The 19,385-nt window shown below is 43.1% G+C and overlaps 1 protein-coding gene and 1 long non-coding RNA gene across 5 annotated transcripts; one reads left to right on the forward strand and one right to left on the reverse strand.

The window, feature by feature from the left end:
• The first annotated feature begins 3,652 nt into the window (after positions 1–3,652).
• Positions 3,653–4,614, forward strand: LOC306972697. Of its 4 annotated transcripts, none has more exons than XR_013793527.1 (2): positions 3,653–3,696; positions 4,338–4,614. It is a non-coding gene; the product is annotated as an uncharacterized lncRNA (long non-coding RNA). The 4 variants fall into 4 exon arrangements; XR_013793528.1 differs by having other exon boundaries at positions 3,654–3,726; XR_013793529.1 differs by lacking the exon at positions 3,653–3,696 and adding an exon at positions 4,089–4,121.
• Positions 4,615–9,458: 4,844 nt separating this feature from the next.
• Positions 9,459–18,825, reverse strand: LOC306972332 (class I histocompatibility antigen, F10 alpha chain-like). The gene is made up of 8 exons (XM_079568915.1): positions 18,702–18,825; positions 16,181–16,447; positions 15,557–15,832; positions 14,545–14,838; positions 14,085–14,180; positions 13,992–14,009; positions 12,125–12,179; positions 9,459–9,481 (listed from the first exon to the last, which is right to left on the reverse strand). Exons 1-8 carry the CDS (start codon positions 18,757–18,759, stop codon positions 9,478–9,480), a joined length of 1,068 nt encoding a protein of 355 aa, XP_079425041.1. The 5' UTR covers positions 18,760–18,825; the 3' UTR covers positions 9,459–9,477.
• Positions 18,826–19,385: the final 560 nt, after the last annotated feature.

Below are 19,385 nucleotides of genomic sequence, written 5' to 3' on the forward strand. Positions count from 1 at the left end.
TCCAGAAAAAGTTGACTTATTTTTTTTTTAATGGGGGGAAAAATCAGGGGCGGAAAAAAAAAATATATATATATAAATGTGATATAATATTTCCTGCCCTTTTATAGTTTGTAAATGTAAACACACTCATTTATTATCACATTTTCAGTGCATTGAGACGTCTTTTCCTCTTTAAAGCACAACACACTGGACAAAATGTCGCCTTTTCTTGGACTAAAAATGACTGAAATCGAACTTGTGCTGATTTTGAGCCGGTCTTTGTCTAATTTAAAGTGAATTCTTGCTTTTCCTAATGGCTCTTATTCCAAAATATCCCAAACCGGCTCAAAATCTGCAGGAATTGACTTAATCCAAGCACATTTCAGGCCATTTTTCTGAGGATAAGATGGTCCTTATTCCAGTGCTTTCTCAATCAAGGCCAGATCTGCTCCTTTCCAGAAAATGTGACTTACTTGTAGATGTTTTGCAGGAGCTGAAGCACAAGAGAAAGAGCCGGAGCGCAGTGTGAACACGGCTCTCTCCGTATACAGGACCGTGTGTGTGTGTGTGTGTTCTTGTACTTACGACGTTGTGAGGACCAGTTTGACTTTTTAACCGACAGAGTGAGGACATTTTGGGTGGTCCTCACTTGTTTGAAGGACAAGATGTTGTTTTAAGGTTAGATTGGGTAACACATTATGCCTATGAGTGTCCTCACTAAGATAGAAGTACAAGATTGTGTGTGTGTGTGTGTGAGGCTGTGCTCATCGTTCTTCTCTTGACGACACTGAAATACGAAGGGATTTTAGTGTAAAACTTGAACTGTCCCGTTTCATCAGCAATAACAGATCGATACGATGCCGCGGGGCACGTATTGGCTCATTATTGCAGGTCTCGAACGTCACACTGCAAAGAGTCATCGAGGAAGAAGAGAAACTCGTCCGGAAATAAGTCCGTTCGCGCTGGATTTGAGAAGCGAGGCTCGAGAAATCTGTCCGTGGGGCGAGTTTTTTTTACACTAGAGGAGAATCTGTTTGAATTTCAATACATCAATTTGAAAGTTTTGCTACACACTACGAAAAGTAAATATCAAGCATTGGCTTAAATGACTTGAATTGAGGAAATGTATCTTGTTTTTGTTGGTTTTCACTCATTTAGACACTTTTTCCTGATCTGACCAAGATTATTTTGCTTGTTTGAGGACATTTCAGACCAGTTCTGTGGTAAAGATCGCTTGAAATAAGAAAGTAAAGCTGCCAATGGGACAAGACCAGTTTTCTTACCCCATTGGCAAAGAAACGTACTTGAAAAAACGGCGAAATGTATCGAAACGAGTCAGAAACATCTCAGAACAAGTGAAATAATCCAGGTCAAATGCCCAACTAAATCTTAGCTAGGCAAAATAACAAAAAATAGGATTATTATGCTCAAATTGAGACTAATCTAGTAATTTTTTGCAGTGTAGACAGGGGCGTAGCAAGGGGGGCCAAGCAAGGATGTCAGTAGGGGGCCCTCTGGTGGCCGTCCTGTGAAAATGAAATCTTATCTTAACCCCTTAAGCCCCACCTGAACAGAGCACATTTTCTCCAGTTCAGCTTTCCCTAAATCTAAAAGCTTCTTGAGCAAAAAAAAAGTCAAATCGGTGACAAAAGCTAGAGGAAAAGCAACAGCAACAATGGAACGAACATGCAACAAAAATAAAAAAAATGCAAAAAAAGCAACAAAAAAATAAATTGTTTTCCCCAATTTTGAAAAAATCCAAACTTTCTCTAATTATTCAAAAACGACTGTAACAAACGCTGAATTATAATATAGTTTTCTCCTAAATAAAGATACAAAGACATGGGGAGGAGCAAAGTGGTTCAACAGCCCATAAATACATAAATAACGGAGAATGCTAACATGATGCTACATGTTAGCATCGGGCTAATGCTAACGGTTACAGCTACAACTGCCGTTTTTTTCAATCCTACTGAACAATCTGCTGTGAGAAAATATCCACATGGGCCTGATTTACACTTGACTTTATTTATGTGATAAATAAGTTGATATTCCACCAGAAAATGGCTAAAAAGAGGGAAAAATTGTGTTTCCCAAAAGATTCTATTTCCCCCCTCGGCGAGGCCACGCCCTTTTCTATGACGAGATGCCGTCTGTATCTATAAACGGCGCCACAGAGTATTAGTGGCGACATGGTGTAATTGCAGCTCCATAATCTTAGGAAGACTGTTTGATGTTGAAGTTTATTAAAAATGTCTCAGTTCACGTGTTTCTGTAAAAACTCGCCTCACATTCCGGTTTCTCTGACAGTATTTCTCAAATCGGGGCAGGTTTTGTTTCTGGAAAGTGTGACTTATTTCCGCATTATTCATTGCAGTGCATTTGGGTGGTGCATGGAAACCCGTGTGCGTCTGCTTTTCCAGCCGTTGCCGTGCGATCTCTCTGTTCATTCATGTGTTTGTTGTGAGACAGTTTTGTATTTACCGTCCGGGGGAAACCACTGCCAAAAGTCTGCGGTTTTTGACGTCAACACACGCAGTTAGTGTTTGATATGTTTCTGATGTCGTCCTCACCGGGGATGCACCGATCCGATACCGCTGCCAGATGTCGGAGAAAAGATGGTTCTGGGCTTCGATTCCAAATATCCGATACTGAACCGAAACCTCGCCGTTTCAAACACAACTTTCACTGACTTCCTCTCAGTGAATATGGTCATGCTGTACCTCATTTTAAAGCTCAGGACCTGGGGAATTCAACCGCTACGTTTGTTTTAACGTCAGAGAACGCGTTTTTGATCGCCACGCGAAATAGCGTCGCTAGCGGCAGTATGCTAACGCTAGCGGCAGCGAATCAAGGCTGGGACCGAAACTACAACTGGTTCACCTAAAGGAATAAAATATTTTTAGCCTGAAGGACGATTTAGTTTATGAAAAGCTGTTAAATAATAACTGATCTATACAATTTGTAACGAGCAGATAAAAGCCGCGTTCTCTGGGGAAACACTTTAGTTAAACACTGCTACTTTTTTGTGTGACATAACACGACACAAAACATGACACAAAACTGTGTGAAATCAGTGCTAGCAATCAGTTAATTAACATGATATATTTTAAAAGTTACAAACCGTTTAGCTTTTGAGATGCTAACAACACATTTAAACGATTAGCTGAGCTCAGCGCTAATCAGTGATAAAAGATGACGTCACAGTCCCTACTTTCACTCATAAAAAGCACATGACACAAACCGACCAATGACGTCACATCTCAGGAAAACGAGCTCCACATGAAGCAGCATTAGCATAATTAATGTGACCGTAGCTTCTCATTTAGCCAAAGATATTTCATGAAGAAAAGTCCAGTGATCCTCATTTAAACCGAGCTGAGCACATATCTAAGCTTCTTCCTCGTTTTGATTGTCACGTTTTTGTCAATGTGACAAAAAAGCAACAAAAGTGTGACAGAACACGCAACAAAAACGACGATAATTAATCGGTCAGTATCGGTCCGTATCGGTAGACCCTCAAACCCCTGGTATGGGTATCTTAAAGCTCAGTATTGGTCGGTATCGGTTGGTATCGGCCGGTATCAGTCCGTATCGGTCAGTATCGGTCGGTATTGGTCGGTAGCGGTAGACACTCAAACCCCTGGTATCGGTATCTGAAAGCTCAGCATTGTTCAGTATCGGTTGGTATCGATCGACATTGGTCGGTATCGGTGGGTATCGATCGATATCGGTCGGTATCGGTTGGTATCAGTCGGTATCGGTTGGTATCGGTGGTTATCAGATGATATCAGTTGGTATCAGTCGGTATCGGTTGGTATCAGTGGGTATCGGTTGGTATCAGTCGGTATCGGTTGGTATCAGTGGGTATCGGTTGGTATCAGTCGGTATCAGTCGTATCGGTGGGTATCGGTTGGTATCAGTCGGTATCGTTGGGTATCGGTTCGTATCGGTCGGTATCGGCCGATATCGGTCGGTGTCAATCGGTGTCAGTCGGTATCGGCCGATATCGGTCGGTGTCAATCGGTGTCAGTCGGTATTGGTCGGTATCGGTTGGTATCGGTCGACCCTCAAACCCCTGGTATTGGTATCTGAAGGCTCAGTATTGGTTGGTATCGGTTGATATCGGTTGGTATCAGTCGGTATCGGTCTGTATCGGTCGATATCGGTTGGTATCGGTCGGTATCGGTCGGTATCGGTAGACCCTCAAACCCCTGGTATCGGTATCTGAAAGCTCAGTATTGGTTGGTATCGGTCGGAATCGGTCTGTATCGGTCGGTCTCAGTCGGTGTCAGTCGGTGTCAGTCGGTATCGGTTGATATCGGTCGATATCGGTCGGTATCGGTCAGTATCGGTAGACCCTCAAACCCTTGGTATCGGTATCTGAAAGCAAAGAGCCGGATCGGTGCATCCCCCGCCCTCACTGCCGCAGTAGGACAGCAGCCATACGAACGGCGAGCAGCTGCGGGAGGGACGTCGCGCTTCTTTCCCATCGGACCTTCAACGCAACACCTGTAAATGTGCCATAGCAGCGAAACGCCGTGAGAAATGCCAAAAAAAACAACCGCCGTTAGAAATGGAACGCGCTGCAGCCTCCAGGACGGTTCACGTCACGGCGACGGTCCTGTAAATACGTCTCCATGAAGTCGTTTCGGTACGAGCCTCCGTTTCCTGCGCAGGACGAGCCATATCGATCTCGCACTTTTGGCCGGTGAATAAACCCAGAGTTTAAAGTGACACGATGACCGAGCGTTTGGAGAGGCCGCCGTCCGAGTCCGTTCGAACCGCGGTGGTGAAGTTTCCGCGTTTGTTTTGAATTATTTGGATTTGGATCAATCACACGACATGAAGGGACGATCGAGAGCCGGGGTCACAGGTCACACTGAGGGCCAATCTGGCAACGGTCCGGAACATACAGGGTTAATCGCGGTTCTGTGAGGACTTTCATGAATTTATTAACCTCTTAACTCCCGCCTGAACCGAGAGGATCTGTCTCCTCACTCATTTTTGTAACTTTTTTGTCATTTTTTGGTTATTTTTTGCTATTTTTTGTCACATTTTTGTCATTTTTTTCGTCCATTTTTTTGTCACATTTTTGTCATTTTTTTGTCAATTTTTTGTCAATTTCTTGTGACATTTTTCCCACTTTTTCATAAATTTTTCGTCACTTTTTCGTCATATTTCCATCATTGTTTTCGTCTCAGTTTTGCTATTTTCTCCCCTTTTTTCCAGAAGCTTTTGGACTGGGGTGAAACCAAACTGGAGAAAATGTGCTCGGTTCAGGCGGGAGTTAAGGGGTTAAATCTTTTTACTCTAAAATATATTTTAGCTCGTAAATAGAAGAATGCGTATCGTCCATAGACCAGCCTTTACCAGTGATTCACATTTATATAAACGGCATCAAGCATTATGCCTTTAGGCTAAAAACAAGTGGTCCATTTAGCAGATAAATGTACATGTTTTGTAGACATGCTTTGGGGCCCCTGTAGTGCCTCTGAGGACCTCCAGGGGGCTCTGGATCACACTTGGCGAACCAATGCTATAGGCTATTGTGCGCATAATACAGGCTCTATATACAGTGTTTCTCCTCTTTGCTCTTTTCAACACACTGACCCCGCTTAGGCCAGGTTTAGTCCGGGTTTAGTCCGGGTTTAGTCCAGGTTTAGTCCAGGTTTAGTCCAGGTTAAGTCCAGGTTTAGTCCAGGTTTAGTCCGGGTTTAGTCCAGGTTAAGTCCAGGTTTAGTCCAGGTTAAGTCCAGGTTTAGTCCAGGTTTAGTCCAGGTTAAGTCCAGGTTTAGTCCAGGTTTAGTCCTGGTTCATTACGTCAGGACACGGCGTTTTTGAACACTTTGCAGTTGGGAATATATTCAACACCAGTATTTTCTTAAGGATTATAGTTGATCTAAGGATTAAATAAACCTTTTAACCTCTTAACGCCCACCTCAACCGAGCACATTTTCTCCAGCTTTACCCCAATCCAAAAGCTTCTGGAAAAAAGGTGTGAAAATAGCGACAAAACTGAGACGAAAACAAGGATGAAAATGTGAAAAAAGTGAGAAAAAATTGACGAAAAATTTACAAAAAAATGGCAAAAAATTGACAAAAAAGTGAGAAAAATTTGAGAAAATTTGAGAAAAAATTGAGAAAATTTGAGAAAAAAATGACGAAAAAGTGATGAGAATTTGACAAAAAAATGACAAAAGAGTCACGAAAATTTGACAAAAATGAGATGACTGCCCAACAAAAACAGTGATGAAAAAAAAATCTGATGACGTGAGGAAAAAGATCAACTTAGTTTTGTAAGTCTTAGCTTTCAAATGAGGCGTTACACTGGCCTACAGGATTTGGGTAAAGCTGAACTGGAGAAAATGCCCTCAGTTCAGGCGGGAGTCAAGAGGTTAAGTGGGTGATCTTCCACACATCATTCTTCTTCTGTTTCCTGGTTTTGGTTTCTCCATGTTGCAGCATCGGTGTCGGAGACCAAGTATCTTTAAAGCGCTGGTATTGAAAAAGTGAAACATGCTGTAAAACACTGTAATCCAAACGATTGTCACGTTAAAAAGCCATAAAGCCGAACTCCTCCCCCTCCGTCGAACGGACTCGGACGTCCGGCGAGCTCGGAAACAGCCCGACTTTAAAGCTCCGTATCGTGCTTCGTTTCCGTTTTTCCCCCCCGTGTGTTCAGTGATTGACGTGTCGGGATTTTAGAAGCACATACGAGGAGGCGTGACCGCGCGCACCTGCAGCCGGAGACGCTCGCCGGCGCCGCCCCGTCGCTGTCCGGCGGCGCACAAAAGCGGCCAAAGCAATAAGTGGTCCCGGGGCGTCCCACGCTTCCATCCGTGCCGTGTCGTAGTTAGCGTAGTCGTAGTAGATGTGCGTGGAACATGTGTAAAAGCATATAAATGACGTGTTTTGTAAAAAAAAAAGCAGGGTTCTCTCGGCGCCGCGCGTGTCACGGCGTGGGCGGGCGGCGTCTTTTAGGTGATGTTTTTTTTTTCGTTTGTCGTCTGTGGATATGAATGAATCTGCACCTGTGTATCTGTAGAACAGCCTAGACATGAAACGTGACATTAAATATGTGTGAAAATGGGACGACTCGGCTTTTATTTATTTGTTACATGTGTCTCATTTTAACCTCCACGTCTGGACCCGGCGCATTTACTCCGACTTTACCCAAATCTAAAAGCTTCTTCAACAAAGCGTCAAGAGATGAAAACGAGGGTGAAAAAACAGCAGAAGAACAACAAAAAAGCAACAAGAGAGGGACAAAAACACGACTCAAAAGTGATGAGAAATCCACAGAAGGAAGGTCTGACAGCAGTGGGGATGAAGGATCTCCCACTGAAAGAGCTGCTCAGCTCCTCTACCGTCCCGTGCAGTGGGGGGAGGTGTTGTCCATGATGGGGGTGAGCTTGGCTAATGCCCTCCTGTCCCCCAGGGGGCAGCACAGGACGGAGCTGGCCCTCCTGTTCTTGTCCCGCTCTGTGCTGTGGAGAGCAGAGGCCACAGTCATAAAAAGAGGCCCTCAGTCTCCTCAGGCCCTCAGTCTCTTCAGAAGGACCTCAGTCTCCTCAGGTCCTCAGTCTCCCCAGAAGGACCTCAGTCTCTTCAGAAGGACCTCAATCTCCTCAGGTCCTCAGTCTCCTCAGGTCCTCAGTCTCTTCAGAAGGACCTCAATCTCCTCAGGTCCTCAGTCTCTTCAGAAGGACCTCAGTCTCCTCTGAAGGACCTCAGTCTCTTCAGAAGGACCTCAGTCTCCTCTGAAGGACCTCAGTCTCCTCTGAAGGACCTCAGTCTCCTCTGAAGGACCTCAGTCTCCTCTTCCAGAAGCTTTTGGATTAGGGTAAAGCCAAACTAGAGAAAATGTGCTCGGTTCAGGTGGGAGTTAAGGGGTTAGTGTAATATGTCTATGATTGATACAGACGGCATTGAGTCATGTTAGTGTTAAAATAAGTAAGAAAGTTAGAGTTTTATTTGTCCAAGCGAACGACATAGAGTTCAGGTGTTAGTCCTGAGCCGCTGTGGTCGACCTGAGCCTCATGTTTATGGAGGTCGAGGAAACCTGACGGCCTTCATCTCCTCTGATCCTCTGAAGCAGCAGCATTAATATACGGAGCATAAGTATCAAGAAACACTGAGGTAAAGGAAAGATGGAGAAGTTACCACGGCCCTCGTTCCCCTGAAGAATCCAGACACCGAACGTTTTTAAACCATTTTTATTCGTTTTTCTGAAGAACAAAACCCAAAGTATCACTGATATTAATGTGAAAATCAAACATGTAAAACCAGATCGACCCGATCATTTTTTTGTTGGGTATTCAACTCATTTTTGTCACTTTTTTGTCACTTTTTTGTCACATTTTTGTTATTTTTTTGTCAAATTTTTATCAATTTTTTGTCATTTTTTTTGTCACATTTTTGTCATTTTTTTGTCCATTTTTTATCAAATTTTTGTCATTTTTTATCATTTTTCTGTCCATTTTTTGTCAATTTCTTGTGACATTTTTCTGATATTTTTGTAAATTTTGTGTCACATTTGTGTCATTTTTTCGTCAATTTTTGTTCATTTCTTGTGACATTTTTGCCACTTTTTCATCCATTTTTCATCACTTTTTTGTCATTTTTTTTATCACATTTTTATCACAATTTTGTCATTTTTTCGTCAATTTTTTATTACATTTTTGTCTTTTTTTGGCACTTTTTGTAATTTTAGTGTCATATTTTTGTAATTTTTTGTCATTTTTTTGTCATTTTTTTGTCAAATTGTTGTCAATTTCTTGTGACATTTTTGTGACATTTTGGCCTTTTTTCGGTCAAATTTTTACCACATTTTTGTAATTTTCTTTGTCACATTTTGTCATATTTTTGTCATTTTTTTTCAATTTCTTTTCATCCCTTTTTCATCCATTTTTCATCACTTTTGTCAGGGTTTTCTCACTTTTTGCCACATTTCCATCATTGTTTTCGTCTCAGTTTTGCTATTTTCTCCCCTTTTTTCCAGAAGCTTTTGGATTGGGGTAAAGCCAAACTGGAGAAAATGTGCTCGGTTCAGGTGGGAGTTAAGGGGTGAAAGAGGTTGCGCCGCTTTATCTGTCATTATGTTTAAATGTACAAGATTCTTCCTCTGCAAAACTCCACAGAAACACCCCGTCCAGGTGGGAATCGAACCCGGGACCTTCTAACTTGTGAAGGCACTAACCGCTGTGCCACCGAGCCTGTGCATCGCATTGTATGTTCCAAAACTCCCAGCATAAAAACAATACATGAGCTTCTTACTGGTACAGATTTAACAAAACCAAACAAAAGTATTTCCACAAAGCAGGAAGTGACGTTAACAGTGCAATAGAACAAAAGTGCAATAAAATAATAAAGCAACAAAAACATCACAAACGACTTTCAGAGCCGGACTCCAAACGTCTGCTCTGGTCAAAGTCAACGGCGCGGATTTAATGGAAGAAGAAGAAGAAGAAGAAGAAGAAGCTTTGGCCAAACGACTCATCTGTGAACGAGACACAGAAACACAGTTAGACCAGATCTGACAGTGGACATTTACACTCACAGTTATTAATATATGTTATATATTATGGCGGCCATTTTGAATACTAAAGTAGAATTATGCAGTACTACAACATGTACAACAGTATCTCTCGTAATCATTGCTGAAGGAGATAAAAGTAGAAACACGGCCCCAGAGACGTTTATGTGAAGAAACCAGTAAGACAGTGTTTAAGCTGCTCAAGAAGCTAGCATGCTACCGGTTAGTGTAACCCGGGTGATAAAACCCTATTGAACATCCTTTCTATTGGCGTCTTCCGAGCTGTCCGTGCGTTTACGTTACGTGCGCGTCATTACGTCACACGGTCACGTGATCTAGCGCGGCTATCAGACTAGCATAACACCCGGTAGTGGGTAGCTACCGGTCAGAGCGAGAGGGAGACGCTGTGTGAGGTTGCTGCAGGTTTGTGCATCGTTTTACGCTTTAATCATAAACCAGTCTTCTGCTCTGAAATGTAAATGTGTTGAACTGTAGGAGCGACGACCGGAGCCGTGGGTCGTCGCGCCGGAGTGTTTGTGGGTGATTTAAACTGCGGACTCGGTAAGTCGCGTTTGTGTAGCTTTCGTAGCCTAGCCGCTGCATTTGTTTCAATGGAGCGCTTAGCATTTACGTATATACCCGTTTCTCCGACTTTATACCATGGTCTGGGTGAATACTGGACTCTGATTGGCTGGTGCATTATTTTGGTATAACCGCACACGTAGTCCGGTAGTTAAATCACTGGGATGTCACTCCGCTGTGGCGTCGCCATAGCAACGCCTGACACAGCTGAACCAGATAAAGGCGTAATTAGTGACTGACAGGAACGTATGAGATGGATTTAGTGTTTGCTAAATGTTTGTAGAGGAGAGTGAGCAGCTAGGTTAGCTACTGTTAATAACATATGAGCTTTACATTTCTATTGGAAACGGTTAAGGCTATTCATCATTTTCAGGCGTACATAAAATGATCCTGCATTGAAGCATCTTTGTCTGGATTAGTAAAGTCAAACATAAAAGTTTGAGTTGGGGGGGCCCAGGTGTGAGCGACTCCACCGCAGCTGTTTCCATAAACAGTTGAGCTGGTTGAGCTAGCTAGCTTTAGCTTCAGGTTAAACCTTGTAAAAGGTAAATAACTCCTGCCCACGAGTGCCGCATATCGGTGTTTCCTTCCAGGGAAAAGTGTTTCCGGGTTAGTCCTGTTGTGTTGTGATTCTGTGCTGATGTTGTGTCGTTGAGCCTGACTGAGATCCTCGTAATAGCTGCGGAGAATGACTCGCTCTGAGACCAGCCTTCAGTGACCGGCTAATAACCCACACAAAATAGTCCCGTAGTCTGGCAGATTTAGTGACTTTAGTCAATGAAAAACACATTTATTATAAATGTTAGGTTTGTGGGACCCTGGTATAAGCGGATTAAACAACGAGGAGCCGCGTTAGACGTTATAATGCAGGAGGAACAATACTGTGTCGGGCGTTAGAACCGTCTAATGCGGCTCCGAGGTGTTTAATCCTTACATACTGTAGCTAACTAAGTGAAATGGTATCACTGTAACCCATTGTCCCATTGGTTCTGATTGTTTTACCGTGAGTGTAATGCTGCTACTTTAGCATCTGGTTAATGTTTTGTGTGTCAATGCTGTGCATCCAAGGCACTTTACGATGCGTCCAGTCGACCACTGTGTCTGCTACGCACCTTATTTATGGATGCAGTGTTTACATTTTAGATTATTAGATTATTATTTATCTATTCTAATCAGATTTATGCATTGAATCAATTTATTGTACAATAAGGAAATGCTTTGCTATTTTGATACTTAATATTCAGCATTTAGTATTTGAATGTATTTATTTGTGTGCACTAGAAACTTAATTGGTCCTTTTACACAGGCCAGGTTGGATGGCGAGCTTAGAGCCCGAACTAGAGCCTGTTGAAGCGTTAGGCCTGGATCCAAACCAACCGAATGAACTGAACTGAATTCACCCAAACAACCCCCCCAACGTGGAAGCCGTGGGGCCGTATGAACTTTTAAACCTGTGCTGCACTGATGCCATCGTTGGAGATTGTAAATATTGTATTGAACGTTCTGTGCACTATGATCAGTGATCTCTGTGAACGGCCATTTCAGATTATTTGGTGCTCATACAGTTACTAGAACAACTTACAGGCTACATTAGCATTTAGCTAAAACAGCTCTGACCAAGAGAAAGCCCTGAACCACAAACATGTAGCCTTGGATACAACATGTGACAGAGGTCAGAGGTCAGAGCTGTTACTGTAGTATTTCCTCAGTGTTCATGAATGTGTTTATCGTGTTGAAGCCACTGACAGTTGATCGACAGTCGCTAAACGGTAGCATGCTAACGTCTTGAGCAGCTCAAACACTGACTGAGACTCTGTTGACATAACTGTAAAAGTCACTTCTAACTTCACCCCCGTTTGGCCCCATAGCGGAGGAGAGGCTAAAGGCGAACAACATCTTTGACTGAGCGCACGTGTAAAGACCAGACAGGCACACATCAACTCGTCTAAGCTCAGGTAAGAACAGATCTCAGGATGGAAAAACGCTGGCCTGTGGAGGTGAATGTAGTGAGTTAAAGGGTCTCACTGAGTCTCTGCGGGTCGAGGGTTCAACTCCTGCATCACCTCAGGTTCACTCGACTCTGTAAAAACACAAACATAAACATGACTGTGTGGTTACAGAAACAAAGTGTTAATTTCGTCGACTAAAATATTTAGTCTTAATTTTAGTCAAAGTGATATTTTTGTGACTAAAATTGGACTCAAACTAAATGAAAAGTTTCTCATGAGACTAAAACTGTGACTAAAATGTCCAGATATTTTAGTCGACTAAAACTAGACTAAAATTGAAAAAAAAAAAATTCATTAAACTACATTTTAGTCAAAAGACTAGGGGTGTAACGGTTCACGGGGATGTATTGAACCGCTTCGGTTCGGCCTGTTCGGTTCGGTCCACTTGCGTACCGTTTCGGTGTATTATTTTCATTAAATAATGTAAATTTATTATTAGCGTCATATTAAGTGCCGCGGAACAAAGTTCCTACACGAGTTTCCGCACGGACGCTATTGAAGCTGCATGAGTAGCTGAAGGCGTTGAAGGCGCTGGCTTTAAGTATTTGATTAAAAGTCTTGAACCGCTACAATATCCCATCACGTCTGCGCTTCAGCCAAAAAGTTACACCAGCGCTCAGAGCCGGTTCTTCCTATACGCAAACTACGCAAGGTGCGTAGTGTTGCTTCACTGATTAACCAACGCGTTGTTGTTACGGGGACAGGCTCTTCCAGCGCGCACTCACTCTCCGCCTACCTCGCCACATATAACACCAACACGGAGTAGTCTGAAGTGAATGAGCAGGAGAGACCGACCGCCTTCCCCCGGTCTCTTCCAAAGCGCGAGTGCTTCTCCGCTCGTGTCCCGCTCGGCGTCTGTCTCCCGGTGCTTCGCCTCATGCGCGGCTCCTCCGCGGCTGCATCATGTCACCCGTGTCCCGGGCGCAGCTCTCATGTTTTCTCTGCGCAGACTCTGGGCCTCACTCTCATTTAAACTCTCTTCTTATTGTGTCTGGTGAGTCTAGAGTATCCGGACAGTAGTTTGGCGAGTAGACGAGAGTAAAGCCGTGTCCGTGCCCTTTTTTTTAGTTGAATCCACATGGTTCTCATGAGCGCAGTTACTTACAGTAACTCTGGTTCTCTGAATGTGCACAGTCTAAAACGGATTGGGCGACTCACAGGCTAATTCTCAGCGGTAAGACAGAGACAACCGTCAGGAGCAGGTTTCAGTTAGTTTTAAATCAGCGGTTCCCAATCTGTGGGTCAGGGACCAGAGGTGAGAGAATGGGACCATTTGCCATTTACTATTTTAAAAAGGGAAATAGACTAGTAGTCGTCCTAAATCCCAGTCTCACAGTGGTTTAGTGGTTAGTGGTCCTCACACAGGGGGTCGCTTTTACTTATTTTATGCAAGAATTCTATTGTGTATTGGCAGCTTTTCAAAAAAAAATTTGTTAGTTCTTATTTATTTGTACCGAAAATTAACCGAACCGAGCCCTCCAAAACCGTGAACCAAACCGAATACAATTTTAGCGACCGTTACACCCCTACAAAAGACTAAAACTAAAATAAAATATGTTGTCAAAATTAACACTGCTGTAACAGGAGTGTCACACACAGGAACATGACTGTGTGGTTACAGTAACAGGAGCACAGAAACATGACTGTGTGGTTACAGTAACAGGAGCACAGAAACATGACTGTGTGGTTACAGTAACAGGAGCGTCAGACACAGAAACATAACTGTGTGGTTACAGTAACAGGAGCGTCAGACACAGAAACATGACTGTGTGGTTACAGTAACAGGAGGGTCAGACAGGAACATGACTGTGTGGTTACAGTAACAGGAGCGTCAGACAGAAACATGACTGTGTGGTTACAGTAACAGGTGAAGCGTTACTTACGAGGACTGAGCTGTTTGGCTGAAACGAAGCAGAGAAACATTCGTCAGTTTGTGTCTCATTAAAACATCAGGCTCATTTTGACTTTCATTTTACCTTTGAATCTGCGATACACAAAGTATCCAATCACAGCACAGACGACGGCGCCGAGAACACACGCCGCGGCCACGATGTACGGAGTGTATTTCTTCTCTGTTAAAGAAAACAATCATGAATCAGTGCATTTATAGGAGATGGATGAAGTTAAAGGTGTGTTTTAATGGACCGCGATGCTGCTGTGCCTGTCAGGTCAAGCCCAGGGAGTCACAAACAGAGGAGGATCTGCTGACCTGGTGAATTTAAGTGTCAAATCAGCTACAAACTCGTCTAATGGGGAAAAACCGAGACACTGGAGGAGCGTCAGAGGATCCGGACGCTGCACACGGACCATCAGTTTCAGGTTATGTTTGTAGAGCCATAAACTACAGGATTAGCTGCTGTGATCCTCATGACTGCAGCGGACGGACATTATATCACCTCTGAACTCAAACTGCCCTCGGTCTCAGTCCGGTCTCACCGTTGGTGCGGATCAGCCCGGGGTCCAGCTTGGTGACGAGGTCGTCTTTGACTCCGGACAGCTGGAACACACAGCTGTACCGTCCCCAGTCTCCGGGGGGGACGGAGGACAGGTCCAGGGACACGCTGCTCTGGAAGGTCCCGTCGTGGTTGGGCAGGATCTCCCCCCACTCCCCCTCCAGCATCTCCCCGTCTTTAGCCCAGGACAGCACGGCCCGGTCGGGGTAGAAGCCTGAGGCGAAGCAGGTGACCGGGGACGAGGACGACTTCTGCAGGAACCACACTTTCGGGAGCTCTGTGGGACAGGAGGGTTCTCTCAGAGCGGAGCCAGATCTCAGACCAGGATCACTGAGGTCTTTGATCTGACGGAGATTCACTCATTTATTACAAACACAGCTTCAAACAAAAACACATGGGAACTGAACATGAGCAAACGTTCAGCTTTAGTCTGGATTTTGCTCATTTACTTTCATTTCATCCTTGTCTTGTTTTGACACAATTATTCAGTGCTTTATATTTAACCTCTTAACCCCCACCTGAATCCAGTTTTTACCCTAAAAGCTTCTTGAAAATAAGTGTCAAAAGAGCAACAAAAATGTGACGAAAACTAAAAAAAAAACAGTGGTAAAAATTCAGCTAAAAAGTTTTAAAAATGTGACAAAAATTTTACAAAAATGTGGAAATACAAAAGCAACAAAAGAGGCAACATGACCCAATAACATAAGAGACACTTAGCTTTCAACTGAGGTGCTACACTGGCCTATAGGCTGTAAGCTTTTAGATTTGAGTAAAGCTGAACTGGAGCAGATGCATCTGTTAAGGCGGGTGGTAAGAGGTGAAGGAAACTTTTCGGTCAAATGAAGCAGTGACTTTTGCTTCTCACTGAGGTTCGTCTTTTTCACTTTCGTTAACTCCATGTTTTTATTTAAACGCTGACGTTTATGAGGCGTTTCCTTCAGAAGTGAGTTCTGATAATCCTCTCTCTGATGAGGTTTAAGTGTAGAGGTGTTTACCTGTCCTCTTCAGAGTCGTCTCTCCGTATCGCACATATTTCTTCAGATACTCAGCACAGCGGTGGTCAAAGTAGTCTTTGAATCGAGCAGCTTCTCTATTCTTCTCCCATCTCAGTTTTGTGGGAAAGGCCTGTTGTTTGGGAGCGACCCAGGTCTGTGTGGCCCAGTCCAACGCGATGAAGTCTTCACCGTCAAACGCAACCAGATAATATCCTCTGATCTCACCGGTCTCATCGTCCCAGTCACAGCCAATCATCCTCTGATCTAAATGTGAACCTGAACAGAGACTCGAGTCAGAGTTTGTCAAAGAGAAACACGAGCTTCATGTGAATCATTATCATCAGTTTAAGTTTTATTTCACAGAACAATCACAGTGTGAAGAGTGAGGAGAGACATTCAGCAAAACATCTGAGCACAGAGCTGCATGTGTGCCGTGGCCAAACCCCTAGGCCGTCCTGCTGCACTTCTTAAACGCTTCTACAAATGTTTTTATTATGAACTAGCTTTTATTTATTCACATTTTAACATTTATTATGAACTATTACATCATCATGTGTTTCTGTAAATCAAACTAAAAACAGTGACTCGTGGTTTATTCAGTTAAAGGTCAAAGTTCAGACTCACCTCCGGTCACGTTCAGACGCTGCTTTACATTTTCAATGCTGACTTTTCCCACCTGCTCTTCATTCAAATAGACCTGAGTCTCTCTCTCCCAGTACTCAGGATTCTCGTCTGTGACTCTGTTCATCCACTCCTGTTTAGGCACCGCTCTCTTCGTGTTACTGTCGTAATGACTGATCACCAGGTCGTTCACTAAACCGACCGCCACAAACTGAGGGAAACCTGAGATCTGAGATGAAGCCGTCTGGAAATATCTCAAAGTGTGAATCACTGAAAGAAGAAGAAAATCACACGTTTTAAATCGAGAGGAATCAATAAAAACTGTGCAATGAAAAACAACAAACATATGAAATAAAACAGATTCATTATGACATTTACATAAAAAAACATTGTCTTTTGTAACCTCTTCACTCCCGCCTGAACCGAGCACATTTCCTCCAGTTCGACTTTACCCAAATCTAAAATCTTCTTGAAAAAAGCATCAAAATAGCGACAAAAAAATCAACAAAAAAGTGACAAAATTGCCGCAAAAATACGACAAAACAGTGCCATAAACACAAGGAAAAATCTTTGAAGAGTTATGTAGGTCTTAGCTTTCAAATGAGGCGTCACTCTGGCCTAGAGGCTGAAAACTCCAGCTTTTAGATTTGGGTAAAGCTGAACTGGAGAAAATGTGCTTGGTTAAAGCGGGTGTAATTGATTAATAAACAATAACCCTTGTGTCTTCCTCAGATGTTCCTCATTCTGTTCACGGCTGAGAGGAAACAATAGGATCAGTTTGCCTCGGTGTGTTCTTTAAATGTATGTATATTTTTTAAATAACATGTGATTTACAGTTTGGAAATCTTAACACTCATTCATACATTTCCCGTCTATCCTGAAGTGTTTTTCTTCAGAGCTGATGTAACAAGTGAATTTCTCCAGATCAATAAAGGCTTTTCTTATTAGTTTTGAAGCAGAAATGTCTCTGTTTCAGGGGTGGGTCTCGACGGGTGGCCCGGGGTTTCAGCAGAAGCTACTGGGGGCTTACAAAGGCTCACTGTCTGTTTGTACTTTTTTTGACAGGAATTTAACAACTTTACAGCTAAATAAGGAGCCAGGTCCATTTCCTGTGGCTTCCAAAATGATGATTTTATTTTTATTTTTTTACAAAAGTTAAAGGAACAGGCCAGCGTTTTTCCACACTGAGATATGTTCTTACCTGAGCTGTGACGAGTTCTTTAGGACCTGTCTGATCTTCAGTCACGTAAACACAGCGCAGACGGCGTTAGCATTTAGCCTCTCCCTCTCTCCTCTATAGCTCCAAAACAGGTCAAGATAGAAGCTACCAAGCTCTTCCACGTTTTCACTATTTAAATATGGTTACGTGAAGTGTTCCACTACAAAGTATAATTACACACAATTAAACAATGTGGATTTTATAAGCGGATAAAAGGGGGGACTATATTGTAAGGCGTAATAATACCAGGAGTAGTTCGAAATCCGCGCAGTAAAGTGAAGATTACTGCGATAGGGAAATAGGGAAAACGTGGAAGAGCTCGGTAGCTTCTATCTTGACCTGTTTTGGAGCTATAGAGGAGAGAGGGAGAGGCTAAATGCTAACGCCGTCTGCGCTGTGTTTACGTGACTGAAGGCACGGGGGAAGATCAGACAGGTCCTAAAGAACTCGTCAAAGCTCAGGTAAGAACATATCTCAGTATGTAAAAACGGTGGCCTGTTCCTTTAAGTGCCTGTTTCATTACATAAACTTTTAAAAATGCCCAAAAACCTTATGTCAAAATGTTCAAGGCTCCATTGACTTTCATTATAAACAAAAGTTTATAATATCAGCATTTCATTTTGAAGAACATGAGTCAGATTTGACATTTTTATTGTATTTTCTCCGTTTGGACCTTGTTCCTGTTGTTCGCAGATGAATGAGATGAAAGTATTATTTTCCCATGAGAATATAACGAAGCCCTGGCAGAACCTGGAACTTTTCTGCCATAAAACGTCAGGTTTTAAGTCTCACTGCAATACAGGAAAGAGGCGGGAAAAGGTGCAAAATGCAGATCTATGATATAAAGACACGAGAGAAAAAAACACAAACGAACATTTTCTGCAGAAAATCCACGTCAACAAAAATGTTCACAGGACTTAAGGGTTAAATATGGAGGATCTATGAACAGATCCACCTTTTTACATTAGTTTTATTCGATTGCCTTGTAACATGTTTTGTTTCGCTTCAGAGACTTGACTCAAAGTTAAAATGGCGGCGAGTCTGTTTCGATCTGCGTACCTGTAATAATGTGGACGAGATCACAACACAAACATCTGTCAAACTGACTGAAACGTTTGATTATTTCTAAGTAACTATTACAAATGTGAGACATATTTGAGAAATGTAGTTAAAGCTCAGTCTGTAAAGAGCAAATCAACAAACAGCGCAGATCGACAGAAAGAGAAAGTATTCGGCCGGGACTAAATCTTCACGTAAACTCGACAGAATGAACAGAAGTTGCAGAACAAATGTAAATATACTGACTTGATGCAGTTCCGTTTATCATGACTCCCAGCAGGAAAACAACAGCACAAATCTTCATGGCGCCAAATCCTGCAAACGTGTCAGAGAAATGAGAGATTCCTCCGTCAGTGACCGGGGATAAACTCACGGACTCGGGGAGACAGACGGGTTTATATAAGGTCCACTTTACTTTCGGTTTAGGTTTGGAGTTTACGTCGCTTCATCCAATCAGAATTCAGGAAAGCGAAAACGTCACGTGTATCTGGGCAGACGTGAAACAAATACGTTCTTTCCGAGCGTCAAACGGGAAAGTCGCGAAACCGGAAGTAAATATTGAAGTAAACACGAATGGTTTTGTATTATGAGGAGGCTAAACTCGTACTTACTTATATATATATATATGTATTTACTTATTTATTTATGTAGTAATCTGTTTTTAGAGATAAATAATGTCCCCAGCACATGCGCACTCGCGGGATGACCTCCAGCGCGTCTTTCCTGCGTCACTTCCTGTTGACATTTTTACAAGATGGCGGACGCTCGGGCTGTTGCCAAACTGTCCGGTGAGTGTTCGGTTGTTGTTTCTCAGATGTGGCGGGCAGATGGTGCTCGGACCTCGGCTGCGGGACGGGCTGCGGTCCCGGAGGGTTCGGAGAAGTCCAGCCCGGGACAGGTCCTCAGGGGACGGCTCCGTGCGGTCAGATA

The sequence above is a fragment of the Gobius niger genome, assembly GCF_951799975.1.
Source record: "Gobius niger genome assembly, chromosome: 13".
In the NCBI taxonomy this organism is placed as follows: Eukaryota; Metazoa; Chordata; class Actinopteri; order Gobiiformes; family Gobiidae; genus Gobius; species Gobius niger.